The sequence below is a fragment of the Neodiprion pinetum genome, chromosome 1 (genome assembly GCF_021155775.2).
Source record: "Neodiprion pinetum isolate iyNeoPine1 chromosome 1, iyNeoPine1.2, whole genome shotgun sequence".
Taxonomy (NCBI): domain Eukaryota; kingdom Metazoa; phylum Arthropoda; class Insecta; order Hymenoptera; family Diprionidae; genus Neodiprion; species Neodiprion pinetum.
In genome coordinates, this window is record NC_060232.1 from 39,823,573 (window position 1) to 39,838,590 (window position 15,018).

The 15,018-nt window shown below is 39.7% G+C and overlaps 2 protein-coding genes across 7 annotated transcripts in view; both read left to right on the forward strand.

The window, feature by feature from the left end:
- Dad1 (dolichyl-diphosphooligosaccharide--protein glycosyltransferase subunit) overlaps window positions 1-13,205 on the forward strand; it is a 62,440-nt gene extending 49,235 nt beyond the window's left edge. The window contains exon 3 of the transcript XR_011176257.1: window positions 13,193-13,205. The gene's annotated coding sequence lies outside the window, so the exon portion shown is untranslated. The remainder of the gene's footprint in view (window positions 1-13,192) is intronic.
- Hnf4 (Hepatocyte nuclear factor 4) overlaps window positions 1-15,018 on the forward strand; it is a 44,381-nt gene that overhangs the window by 14,444 nt on the left and 14,919 nt on the right. Inside the window, exon 1 of one of the 6 annotated variants that reach the window (XM_046619277.2) lies at window positions 3,573-3,881. The exons of 4 other annotated variants lie outside the window; for them this stretch is intronic. In XM_046619277.2, the coding sequence (XP_046475233.1) occupies window positions 3,845-3,881 (37 nt within the window). In that variant the 5' untranslated portion in view covers window positions 3,573-3,844. Of the gene's footprint in view, window positions 1-3,572; window positions 3,882-11,746; window positions 12,361-15,018 lie in introns of those variants that run through there. One more of the 6 variants, XM_046619366.2, reaches the window with a different exon arrangement.

Consider the following 15,018-nt stretch of genomic DNA (forward strand, 5'->3'; position numbering starts at 1 on the left):
ATGTATGAATTAATCTTCGAGGCGATGCAACCGCGGATTTAGGCCGTATTACATACACGAATATCGTATCGCCGACTGATCGGAAATCGGTTATCGATGAAACAAAACGGAGTTCGAACCTTTCGCTTATCAAATTTTTAAATTGATAAGGAAAACTTCTGAGCATGGCGATCCTGCATAAGAACTCTCGGTTACTCTTCACAGCCCTGCGATCGTTTCGTGTAAAAAAAAAAAAAAAAAAAAGAATATTTCAATATTTCAACACCGCGATTTTCTTTTTTCAATTAATAGTCGAGGGATGTCATCGTGGCGGTATAACGTAAATAAAGAATTCCGATCAGATTTTACGGCAGCTTCAGCCGCCATCTTTAATCTATGCTTCGAGTCGGAAAATATCGATTGTACGCAAAAGAAAAAAAAACAAAAATTTGCAAGGAACAAAAGCGCGGAGTATCAAATTTCCCACGAGTTTCAGTCGCGATAATATTTGGTAAACGATTTAGAAATTGGACGATTTATTTGGCAAAAACAAAGTTTCCCAGAAATGCAAGATGGCGGTCAAAGCTTCCGTATTTAGACTACTAATAATTGGTGAGAAAGAAAACAGTTGTACGAAAAAAATTGCAATTTTAAATATCCATTTCAGCTGGACTATCGATATTTTATTTTCCTCCTCTTCTTCGTTCTTCTTCTCTACTCTCTAGAACAATTGTTCCAGACTCGTTTATAGATCGAATTAAAAGCCCGCAGCATCTATAATGCGGAATTGCATAACGATTATAAACGATCCGACGAAGAAATATCGCAATTCTTCGCATCGATCAACTACTGCATGCTTATATACGTGTGTCTCTGTGTTAAATCTAACATTTTTACACTTATGTACTTTATATGCAAGTTGCACAACGAAACTTACGGTTCAGGGGCAGAAGTTCTGGATTACGATGATGATTACACGCGTTCGATCGGTTGCGAACATACGCTACAGACTGCAATGATTTTTTCACCTTCTTCTTCTTCTTCTTCTTCTTCTTTTTATTATTATTATTATTATTATTTGCCAAACGAGATTACAGCAAACACTTTTGTTGTTTGTTTATTTTTTTCTTACTTAATGTGAAAATAACAGCGCTCTATAAGTAATTAGCAAAACGATTCAGAGCCCACGTTGAAATTGCATTATATACGAAATAATGTGTGAAAATAGGAAATGCGGATTTTGGAATTTTGGAAAATGTTATTCAATATAGAAGGATAAGAAATTTGTTTAATTTGCGTGTGGTTCTTACGTACCATTTTACACGCGATTCTCGGTGAATATATCGTAAAATAGTAATTATTCAAAGACGCTTCCTCATTATACCAACTAGTTCTCAACACAATTTTTCACGATAATCAATTTCAAGGCTCGCGTTTCGGCAATTTCTTATCCTCAGCGCGTGCATATATCTTAAAGGTATATTCGAGTATACGTACGTTCAAGTATTTATGTACATGTACTCGTAGTAATTGGATGAATAATGCTGGTCACGGCTATGCGAGCTTAATATTTGACATGTCGCATAATGGGACCCGAGTATTTAATTTCATGCAAATATATCCACCGGATAATTAATTATTGCACGTAGAGTCAGTCGTTTTTATTTATCTATTTACTCTCCCCCCATTACTTACGGATCATATTTCCCAGTTTCATAGAATCTCCGCAAATCCTTCAATCTTCGGTATTTTTTTCCCCCCTCATCTCTTTTTTACCCATCAACTGTTCATACTAATTTCTTACTCTATGCTGTACGTATATTTGTTTATAACGTACTTACGTCAATTCTTCCATACCCTGAATTTCTCCGTATGCTAATATATATATTATTATATTATAAATTATACATATATATATATATATATATATATGCGCATTTATTAATTACTATAGTCGTTTATTCGTTTCTTCAGTTCCCGTACGTATATCTATTTTCTTTTATTTTTCCTTTACTTTGTTCCACCCTAAAGTATGTAATTAAATATATTCACGACGCATCGTCTTATGTTAATTACACCGTAGACGTTGTATCGGCTGCACAAATCAAACAACTCGGACTTGCCAATAACTTAGTTACGCGTGTTTAATCGTATTCAAAATCTGCGGAGGATCTTCAACTCGAACGTCAAACGACGAAGGAGGCGAAATTCGACCGTGAAAAATATGCCTCTGCGTACGTGTTCGATAATTATTTCGATACTCGACCGATACTCCGAAAGATTTGAGAAGCAGAAAATTTTTGCCTATTTTCGAGTAACGTGAGTTATTTTTATTGTGATGAGAAATTCGTTTTACAGCGAAGACAATTGTTGACGACGAATATTGAATCTTTGAGTTTTTATACTCGCTTATAATATCCAAAATCCATGCTGTTCGAAACTGATTTTTTCGTGTTTAGAGTATGAGCAACATTTGAGTACGTGAAGAAATCTGAACAACTTTCTCGGTCGTTAAAAACCGTTCACACTGATCGATCGGTAATTGCGTTGAGAAATCGAGAGTCTCGCCAATTCCAGACGAATTTGGTCTTCGAGTTAATCGTAATGAAAACTGGAATACACAGAAAATGAAATAGTTTCGTTCGCTAAATATTCGGAAGTATTATCGCCGTCATTTTGTAATACTCGTTTATTATACAACATAATATCTGTATATTTTACAAAGACGACGGTATAAATCAGAGTATAAAATTCCCTGATATCTTCCTGATATCCAAAGCCGATTTTCCCAAAATACCAGTCATTTTTTAACCATTAATACCTATTATCATGTTTCGGTAATGGTAATGTAAATTCTCTTCAAGATAACTCGTCGACAATGGTGTAACAAAATTAAGGAAACATCGCGTCAAAGTGAAAATCGAAAAATGATTCATTTCATCCGAGACGAATTAATATTCAATCCGTCGTCAATTATTACCAATAAAAGCGAAATAATTTTTACAGTTAAAACATAAATATCTCTCCAATAATATTTCCCTAACTTTGATGAAGATTCCACTCATATTCACAGACTTTTCCGGACCGTCAAAAAAAAATTTCCCGACAACCCCCTGATTTCTCTTTTCCGTCGCTAGACCGTTATTCAATAACAAATATCATTTACGTTCGAGTTTAAAAATTTTCGATTCCTCGAACAAAGAAACCTTTCGGCTTGTGTTTACGGATTGAATTTTTCTTCGCAACCCGGCCGAACAACTATTATAGCAAACGCATAATTTCGTGAGTTTTTGTTTTTTCGACAAGGTAAGTAGGTATACATATAAACCGGTATTTATAGCGTAACGATAATTTCAAGTAATTGTATTATCTAAGGTAACGATAATGATAATAATAAGTTGAGCTGAATCCATCGACGACTCTGATCTCCCGAGTCTCTCTCTCTCTCTCTTTCTCTCTCTCTCTCCCTCTCCCTCTCCCTCATTCTTTTTCTCTCCGGCTGCCGCCATGCGAGATTAGACTATCAGTTTAAAAGGTCCCCGAGTCCCCTCTTCGCGGCTCTAAACCGTCTTTCAAAACTGAAACTCCTGGGGAAATCGAGCTAGTGTATCGACAGAGTCAGCGTGGAACGAATATTGGCCACCTCGGGGCTGCCGTCAGACTCACGCTTTCCGTCGCCGCGTTCAAACGGCCGCACAGAGAGACGCGGTTTTTGGTTTTTCGCGTTTTCCTTTCACCGGCTCTCGTCCTTAACGATCCGCGGAATACGAGTGAATACACGGATCTTATTCCCAGCGGTGGATTACGGGTACCTACATCTCTTAAAGTGCAACAGATTACGGGCCGCTTGCCAAATCGTGCAATAATGCGGTTTGAAGAACAGTTCTTCACTATGCTCGGTGGTAAGTGACGAAAAGTTAATTTCCCACATTTCCTTCTGTTTTTTTTTTTTAATTTTCACTCCAATTTTAAAGGGTTCTTAGTATTTTGATACTCGAGACACGTTTCCGGATTTCAAAATGAATCTTGATCGATGTAAACAACCGATCGTCATTTTCTAATCCACGAATATCAGTGGATGATTTATCTGACTGTTTTTTTTTTTCACTCTCTTGCATGTTCGACCAAGATTACAGGTTGCCGATTTCCAAAGGTTTAACATTTGTCGACAGTATTGAAAGTAACGATAGTTTCGCAAAATTTTTCACATTAAAAATATATTTTTTGTATGTCAATTCTGTATAGAATATCGATTGTTTCATTGATGGTTTCGTTTCGTCTCTGTTCGTTATTATGAATATGAGATACCGCAGACAATCGTGTGATGACGAAGTAATGCGAACCTTAAAATGTAGACAAGTTTGCTGGATCGATAAACGAGCCAAGAATGAATTGATTATTAATTATAACCTAACGCAAGTAAATTGTTTCATTTACACCGTGTGTAAAATATCCAAAGTGTCCGATCAAGCGACGGAAATTAATTTGAGTCTTGACAGCGTAGATATGATCTTTACAGATTCATAGACAAGGTATCACCTTGTAGTTTTTAATTGCTAGTGTACAACAGGGTAATTATTCTAAAATGTCCGTACACTGTGCGCACTGTTTACTCGTTCGTCGCGATTACGGTATGATTATAACATGAGCTGTATAACCTAAGAATTTCATGTCTTTCGGTCGGTTGATTTTGATTGTATAATACTTGTTTGTTTGTTTGTTTTGTTTTTTTTTCTTTTATTTATTTATTTATTTTTTTTGTTTTTTATAAACGAGATGATAAAATTGACTGAGAGACTGCTGCTTTTCTTTCATCGGTTCCATACAACGCCAGTGATGAAATGCGCAAATAGGTGCTGCGTCGTAATTACAAAACGCTATTAGCGGTATCTGCGATATTAAATTACTCGCGATTGCTCTCGTTGCTTTAAACGACTTTTTATCCCCGCCGCGTGTAGTCTGTGCGGGAATGTGAGCATTACGAATGTACGGCCTATAAACACACGATTATAATACAGTCGTATGTATACGCTGCCACGCGCTTATAGATTGTACGTAGTAGGGACAGAAGTTGCTATTTAAGTATACGTATGCAAACTAGTCTTCGATGTGTAGATCTCGGATTCACAGTGAAAGCAATTTTCGACTATGCGTCAATCTCGATGTCTCGTGTGTCGATAATATTATACACATGCGAATGCGTTACGGAAACAGTGAGAGAGAGAGAGAGAGAGAGAGAGAGAGAGAGAGAGAGAGAGAGAGAGAGAGAGAGAGAGAAAGAGATAGATATATGGATAGATAGATAGATAGATATAGATAGACAGATAGATAGATAGAGAAAGAAGCATCCGCTCCTCCTTACTTCGAGGTAATTTTAATCTCTTTTTATTTACCAACTCTAAAGTATAATTCAATCAGTTTAATAAAGTTCCACTCGCGTCCGCTGTTTAAGGTCATGTTGTACTCCTACTTTTACCGACGGAGCAAACGATAGTATGGGTAGAAAAAGATTGAATTTGCTCGCTCGGTAAAGGTGGGAGTACTACATGACCTTAGGCTGTTCGAGATTCGAATTTATCGTTGGTTAAAATTGTGAAAAATTCGCTATTATCGCGTCTAATGCGTATTATAACAAAGCATTTGATTCGCGACGAAGCTTGAAATAATCTCGAGCATCCCTGGCTTTTTGATAAGTTTTGACTTTGTTTTATAACCTCCGACGATTCATCATATTCATCCTGAGTTTCCGTGTAACTGAGAACCAGCCATTGTATTTTAAACGAGGAGAAGATTTCATCACGTAGTTAATTTCGCCAACCACTGTTTACAGTGATAATAATTATCTGCTACATCGAATGCGTTTCGCTTATTCAATGAAACGTAAAAATGAGCACACAAACGATCTTCTTTCCGCAGAAGCACAAAGATATCGAAGTAAACATGTTTACGCCTGAACGGGTAATGGATAACTTGGAAATGTTCGTCTCGTTTTTTTATTTTCTCTCTTCGCGACCCTGCGATCGCCGTTCGTACATTTTCACTCAGGCAGATCTTTTTCGAAGCTGTTTCCCGTTTTCACCATAAGCTCCACCATACACTCGTAATAATCGACGCCTTAGATCGTAGCGATCCGATCATTCCAAGCGTACGTATTATGCATATCTGACTATTTCTCAACAGCCATTAAACGACACTGCATGGCCTTCCCTTATCTCCATCATGCATACACGACTGTCAGCCATGCTTCCTATGTATGTATATCTATGAATACGGCATTCCGAATGTCCATGACGCACCGACACAAACGCGATAAACAAAATCTTTTAGCCACACGGTTGCTATTCCAGTGGCTCCGTGTGCCGCAAAAACTAGGGGAGAAAGTGTACAGTAGGGTGGTTCGTTTGTTGACTTTTTTTTTTTCTGACGTGCCACTCTAAAAGTATGAACACAAAACAACAAACTTATATACAACAATAATTGATAGCGACGTCTAAATATTTTTTTTCAGCATTTGCCACAAATTTTTCTAGTGATACGTTGAGAAAAAAAAAGATTACAATGAGTCACCCTGGTGTATAGGCATGTCAAGGTATAAGGATCTTGGGTATTTGCTCGACATATTGAAGTCGGGTGCAACATGCAAGCATCTCCAACTGCACGGGGACGCTACCAGGGTCGCCAATTTCGTATCGAGAAAACAAAAAACAAATACAATTCGCCAAAGATAAGGGTGTAAACAAGAACCATAAAATAATACGGAGGCATTAGAATCCGCCTGGGTTCAAAGCTTTCAAAGCGTTATTCCTCAAGATGTCATTCGTCGAATAGTAGTCGCCGACTCTCATCGAGTAATCGTAAATAACGGTAAATGGTAAACATTCACGGATATATAGGTATAAAAGGGGCATAACTACGCTTTACTTGGAAAAACTTTGGGCCATTCAGGGTCGAGCCGAGGGATTTTACGGACACGAAGGCGCGTTATGCGCCTAATTGTTGACCGCATTAGTCCCTTCGGCGTTGTTTTGACGAAAACAATTCCCGAATAGCCTGGCAACGCCGCGTCATCGGGAGGATTCGCGTCTTTGTGACGCACGCGAAGTCCGCTCGACATAAAATGTGCATAATACGCGTAACGAATGTACAGGAATATCGCAGTGTCATTGAATGATCAACTCCCGGTCAGATGACTCAAAACAGTGCGAGTTGATGATCCCAGTTCCCAGTTCCCAAGAAATTTTCAGGAATGAAATCCAGAGTATGATCACGAATGATATTTTCAAAGATGCACATGACCGGAAGGAACATCCAAAGCGTCGATTCCTTTTTAGTGTCCTTTTTATTTAAAAGGGTGTCCTAGTCATATATACCTCGAAATATCGAAATCCACGTATCTCAAATGCGAAGAAAAGCTTAACAGGCCCATTCTATACGTAATTCTGAACAAAAACACTCCAATTCATTTTTACGTAACGTAGAAATAAAGAAATGGCAGGAATCCTACGAAATCGCAATAGTAAATTCGTGCCTCAATGCCTCAAATAAAAATGTATTGAAATATTTTTCTTCAGAATTGTGTACAGAATGGGACTGTTAAGCCCTTTTCGCGTTCAAGAACCATGTTTCTGATATGATATTTGGAGACATGTACGTCAACGTCGAAATCGACCATAGCACCCGGTCGATTCTTCGCTTAAATGTATACACAAAACTTTTCCCGGGGGTGGATATTTGATGTACACAACAAATGTTCACGGATGCATGGAAAATATTGCCATATCGTATGTACGTGAAAGAGGATTGTTTGTGTGATCTAGCAATGGGCGCATGTTATAATCGGTCGTAAACTGCCTGACTCATTTTTACTTTGCGATAAAACAGGAGATCCAACACGACCATAAACCGTTCACACATCGCTCACACACTCACACATCGCTGTTATCGCTTGTAAAGCCGATGCTGATGAGTCGCTGTCACCATGCGGAGACAATGCAAATTACGCCTATGTACTTACGCGCTTATGTATTGTAACGTGGCATTTTTGATACCCGTTACAAGGGGCTCCTTGAACCCTGGGCGGAACCAAAATTTAGGAATTTCCGAAATTGAGTCGCGAAGTTTTTGCAAAAGAGCGCCAGGACTAGAGTCACGCATCCGAAACTACGAGAGGTGACACCTTAGCGACCAGCGTAAGATATTTCAGGTTTTTTTTGTTTTTTTTTTTATTTTTCGAGCTACAACGGCATCAGGCAAGAAGTCGACACCGAATGCGAGGAAATTGCCAAGTGGCGGACTAACGACAATTGCGAAGGAAGGATGTCGAGGCTGCGGAAGGGGAGCCGACGCAGATCCCCGCATCGCGGGAATCCAAGGTGGACGCGATTTCCGCTGGCGGCCGGCGCGCCGCAGCCTCTCCCCCTTCACCCCGCCAACAATTGACCAGCGAACTTGCGACGGACCGACTAGCGACGAGGGAGCACCACGCTCACCGCCAAGACGTCACGGAGCTGCGCGGAGGACGAGATTGCGATCTAGCTTCAAGTTCTGCGCAGCGATGCTATCGAAGGTGCGCGTCGAGTTGCGCGATCGACGAAATCGATGACGGATCGATTATTGCGATTCTTGTGGGTATGACGTCACGTATGGGATGGCGTATCGAGATCCGTGTTGCGGCAGGTAATAGGTTTTCGAAACCGCTCTAGTTCTGGCGGTCGTGATGAGTAGTCACGTTTTGGGGAGTTTCGCGAAGTAACGGACTCGCCCAAAAATCGCGAGGGGAATGGAAAGGGGGTTGCAGGGATGTAGAAGGTAAGCGCTGCTTCTATCCCCGCGATTGAATTTCGAGCACAATTGCGAAAAGGCTTGCCGAGTACCGGATAGCCGTTTTGGATTTGCGTTGTAGAGAAGTACTCGAAATTCTTTTGCCGATTCTTTTGCTTGATAACCGTAGCCTGAGTACGCGTGTTAGAGTAGAGTAAATTTTGAGTTCCTGAGAAAGTTGAGTAGAGTCACGGGTTTTAGTTGAGTCTTTCACGGTAGTGAAATCAAGTATAGCCGAATTTCGCTGTACCGGGTCGAGCCGCGTTATCGTTTTTTTTTTAAGTGTCACCTCTCGAGTAGGTCGGGAAGTGCCGAATTGGAGTGCTCGGATTAGCGGATAACGTTTTGGATTTTGAGAAGGGCTGATTTCGGATGCGTTGCGATAGCGTATAGTTTAGGTTACGTTCAGTTGCGCCTGCATTGAGTTCCGTACCCGGTAGTTAAGATAATGTAAATTGAGATGCGTTACCTTGAGCTTGTGTTTAGTTGAAGTTAAATGTAGTGGTGCTTGCGCTTAGTTAAGTTGCCGTTTAGTTAAGATAGTGTTTAGTCGAGTTGAGATGATGTATAGTCGAAATTGCCGTTGCGTTGAGCAGCAGTTGAGACGAGGAGTTTGAGCATTGAGTTTTGGTCGCGTTTGAAATATAGCAACGTTTGCGGATTCGTTTAGATTTAGGGCAGCTCGCGGTAGCGTCGAAGCTCCGATTCGGGTGAGATCTCGGGTGAGATTGAGGACGCCGTCTGTTCGGTAGCCCGACGGCGCACCGTCGGATAATTAATTCTAGTTTCGGTTTCGAGCAATAATCGCCATGGAGAACAAATGGCGAATTTGCAAATTCAGAATTGCGTATGAGGATTTTGTGATCATTGAGTGACATTTTAGACAGGGAGCCGCGAGCTCGTTAGAGTAAGAAATAGAGTAGGTTACGTGTAATTTTCTGTTTATTTTTAGACTCGCGATGAGCGACTTTTGGGTTGTATTTTTATTTTTTTTTTTTGTATCACCGCTATTGGGAAATATAAGATTTTATTTTATTTCTTTTGTTAAATAGCGCGTGTATTTCGAGTGTCTCAGTCATTTTCTCCGAGTGACCGAGGAGCGGGAAAAATCCACGTCACAGTATGTATGTATTTATGTACTTCGGATTATGTGCATATGTAGGTACCTATTGCAACCACGAGGATCGCATGTGCAGTAAGTAAGTCAGTTGCTGAACGGGGTATCATGATTGTATTTAGCGGGGAGAAACAGTGATTCACTGCACGGTCACGAGTCACGTTTGGCGATAATACGCTTTTTAACCATTTATGCCTTATACATTATACATAAATGTATCATACGTGTATCAGTGTTTGTATCTATCTTTTCCGATCATCCCGTTAAGCCTTTCTTGACAACTTGCTCGATGTGCGAAGAGTTACTCAGCGGGTTTTAGTCATTTTTTTTTTTTTTTTTGATTTGGTAAACCCTAACGGAGATATAATTGTAACGAGTAAGGCTGATAAAGCAGCATTGGGCTTTCTGAAGGTCGTTCTGATTCGTTTTTTTTTTTTTTCTTTTTTTTTCGCCTTGTATACCTTTCTCTTGACTGCGAGCACATTGGTACATCATTAATTTTGTCTTTCGTACGAGACAGAATCATTTTTGGATATACATATAGGTATAACATAACCTGCAGCAGCAGCTGAAATGTACTGATTAAAAATCAATTACCATACAACGCACATTCACGTTTTACATATAAATAAATCATAAAGGTTTATGCACAGTAGCTATTCCGTGTTTCGGCTACAGGCTTATCGTCTCATATGCTTAATATATGACACGTCATACGTAATCGCTGTTCGATCCATGTGCTGTCTAATTCCAAAACATCACATCTAATTAGCCTGATTAGTCATTATGGACACTGTCCACATTCGTGCACACTCGCGCACACTGATTGTGAACGTAAATTATCCGACATTAAGTCTCCAGTTGAACGATCAACGGAAAGTTTAGCTGCAGTAATCTCGTCACGCGTCTTTGACACACACGCAGACACATACGTACACACAAGCATATTTATGTATATGATAGAAAATTGTCACGGTCTATTTAAAGTCGCGATATTATATATATATATATGGATACACATTATCCACGCAGATGTGATCGATTGAGACAAAGTGAAAGAGAGGAAAAACTTATACCGGTAGATAACACAGCAAATTGAAAATATATCGCAGCTGTAGCTCGTTGCGCAAGATACAGATACAAGATACGGTATTTCTTATCTGCTGCAAGATCGGTTGATCGAAGAGTCTTTGCGCGATATTTTCAAGTGGGTATTAAAGGGTGAATGACAAGCAATAGCCGATAGACGGAAGAATTCGCCTCGTCAGTAATTTGGCACAATGAAATATCAAGTTTTTGGCATTGTTTGCGAGACAAAATTGCGAGCAAACAATTCGTGCCATTCACCGGTTCGCAGTTTGACGCGGCTCGGGAATTATCGAGTGTCGATAATGACGATAGAGCCAAAATAAAATCGCAAGCGAGCGAAGAGCGGCCATTTTGATTCTGTTAGGGGATTCCACCGCCTCGTTACTGAACCGATTAGTTGAGGAAAGAAATGAAAAGTAACAAAGTAAAAAAAAAAAAAATAGAAATTCACGCTAATCGTTTCGATTCGAAGAATTTAAATAGATTCACGCCGCCGAGTCGATTCGAACGGCGTTGTAGCAAGCAGATGGGTAAAACGTTATACACGACAGGGGAAAACCGCGGAGCTCCTGCTTTTAGCGGACTACGGTGTAACACGGTTGTGTGACACTTCCAAGTTGCCGAGTGAACGTGAGCGACGTGTGCTGGTCAGCTCGAGTCTAATCTTTGAGTGTAGATTGGTCAGTCGGTCTGTTTGCCATCCCCTCCAGGCAAAAGCTTGGCGGCAGGGCCGAGCGGCTAGTCGTCGTCCAACACTCGTTTACATCTGACATGCTTCAGAAGAAGAAGCAACAGCAGCAGCAGCAGCAGGAGCAAAAAAATAAGAAGAAAAAAAGAAACGAGTTTCAAAATCCTGCGTGCAGTTATTCGTATGATTTAAATGCGACGACGCGAAGTTGGCAGCGTATTTAGTTTCGAAGTGACAGTTATCCGTGGAGGAGAAACGATCGCGCTTGCGCGTCGTTGCCTACTTTAAATCCGTGCGCGCGAAATTGAAAATTACGTATTCTGGATTGTGTAAAGAGAATTCGGGAGGATACACGGTGATGTGATACAATTTGTTGCTCTAACGTTCTTTGACGATACGTCGCAGTGATCGTGGTTTTTTCAAACGTGATATCTACGGTGATAAAATCAAAGTTAATTTATAGTCGTTCGGTTATAGGTGATCATTAAACGACTCCAGATATGTGGATTTATTATACAAAAGTAATTTAAATAATAACGGCCAAATTGTCGACCTAGGCGAGCCTATTAAAAACAAATTTCGATACAATCGGATAACAATTCCGTCGATCTGTGTGCACTCTACATAGATTCAGGCAAACGATAGGAGAGAAAAATGGGATTGTCAGGTACGTAAAAATTCTACACACATAACGCGATGTTGTTTCTACGTAATTAAAAGAATTTCGTCACACAAAGCGTTTGCGTGCGTATGCGAGTACGCGCGGCAGCGTCGTAACGACGACGATAAGACTTCTCGTCGAAGAATAAGGTAAAACAACAAAACTGTGAGAGCGTTCGACGAAAGGCTGTAATTAACTTGCAAATAGGTATCGACAAGGTGGCATTGGACGAATAAATTATTAACAGAGCGAGGAAAGTTCGTCTTCTTCTTCCTTCACTCCAGAATGGCACGTCACGCGGACAATTATAATATTACGCTCATCCGCACGTGATCATTCGTGCAAGCAAGTAGCGATCGTGGATTCGAGTTATCAGCGAGAATGCGACGAATCACGCTGCTGAAAACGTGTAACCACCAACAACCGACCAACGTACGCAAAGCTAATGCATATACATGGTGCGCGCATAATGTTCCAACCGGCCAACTAAATCCGTCCGACAAGTATATTCCTCGAGAATATTTTGCATATATTTTCATTAAACGCGACGAGTGCCGTACTCGCTTTACGCGGGTATTTTACAAGAGATTTACTATAACGCGGTATAATCCAAGGGATATCCCATCAATCTTTGTCAAACGCGCGGTGTTTATGGTCACCTTATGCCCATCTGCTTTCCAATTTTAATTACACTTGAATATGCATACAGGCAAAAACTCCTACCTGGCTAACTGTCGTATTTTTCACCTCACGTACGTACGAAATACGACGCACCGATCGCACCACAGAATCCCGGTTTCTGTTTGTCTATGATAATTATTTGCCAATAATAATCGAGGTACACAAAAAACTTGACCTTCCTCTAACTTCGCGCTGCTGCAATCAAACCGCAAATATTTTTTTTTCACTGTTCCAAGATCAGCGTTGAATCATTTTATTTGTAACACTCAAAAATTACTCTCCGATTTAACGTTAGTAATATTTATACTCGCGGTTGAAATAATCGTTGTAGTTTTTTTTTTTTTTTTTTTTCTTTCTTTACTTTTCTTTTACCGAGTAACCGAGGAAATGAAAAGGCAATGAGGAGAAAATGAGGGAAGGAGAGAAGGAAATTTTCCGCAGAAGTGCTCGACGCAACATTTATTAACACGAACAACAGTCAGACAAACCAGACTTCCGGATACCGTTGCCATGAATAATACGCGCGTGTGTTTGTGGATATGATATAACGAGAACTCATTAAAACCGGAAGTCAATCATTTCCCAAACCGCGCGAGTTCCAGATTATAACAACAACCAGAAACTGACGAATGACTCGGAATCATGCCCGCGGATTATAATATACAACGTATAAACCATCGGACATACGCGTTTCCTCTCAACTGACGCAACTTATGATATATCTACGTTGTAAAAATGCGTAAAAGCATGTATAATGTATAAATTACAAATTCGTTTAACTCTGGTAAAAATTAGTATGGTGTGATAATTAAACGCATTGCCTGTACAAAGAAGAGGAAAAGAAACAAAGCTAACGAAATACAGACGTAGAAATAAAGAAATAAATCCTACGATTATCATTTTTCTTTGATTCTCGTCACGAGCAGATAAAGAAATTGTCACACGCATTATCGTTTTACCTCCTGTTGTCTTATCTTCGCAAAGTAATTTGTAAAAGAATCAGTGAACCGAGGAAGACCGACGAACTCTCCGCCTGATTACAGATATAAATCGAAGAAATGTTGAAATTGTGGAAAATCTGACGAAGAATTAGAAAAAAAAAAAAAAGAGAAGCATAAGAACAAAACGAACCTGCAAATGTGTTGCGAAATATTTGCACGACACACGTTGTTACACGGAGTAGAAGAAGTACGCGCGTTATTTGCATTATTAGTGTGTACCTACGGTATTTGACGAGGAAATAAATAGTAAGATTTCTTAATTCTTGTTAATTGTGAAAATCAACAAGTGTATCCGCGGTTTTACACGGACTCGTATAATGGAATAGATTGTGTGCTCAGGGCAAACGTTTGAATCAATTCTAACCCGTGAATTTCGTCATTCCGTACGAATTACACGTTTGCATACCTGTGAAAGCCGTATCGATATTGTAATTTTATGTAATCATGCTCGAGTCGTTTCAATTCGCAGATAAAGAAATGATCGATACGTCGAATCGCGTGTGCGCGTGCGCAGCTTTGAAATACCTTCGAATTGGTATTTCGGTGGCGAAATTGTTTCTATTCCCATTTCGGATTTCCTCCGTAATTCGATCCTTGAGACAAAAACAAAAAAAAAAAAAAAAAAAAAAAAACAACAGCCATTGCTTTCAATTCTACAGCTTTTACGCAATAATGCGTTATTACTTAAACGTTTTCGTTTTTCTTTCAACTTTTTTTTTTTTTTTTTTTTTTAAATTTATTTATCATAGCAAACATTTCCTGAAATCATTCTCTCCGCACCTGCACGATATTGCGTTCGTTGCAACGTTGTGCGCGACATATTGACGCTGAATAAATTTCCGCGAAAATTGTGTTACGCGCTATTCAACGACAAATAAGGAATCGTCGTGTTTGTTTAAACGCGGAGCACTGCGGATACATGTACACGCACGAATTACGCGGGCATACGTGTAGAATTGAAAACTAATTGAACCGATTGAAC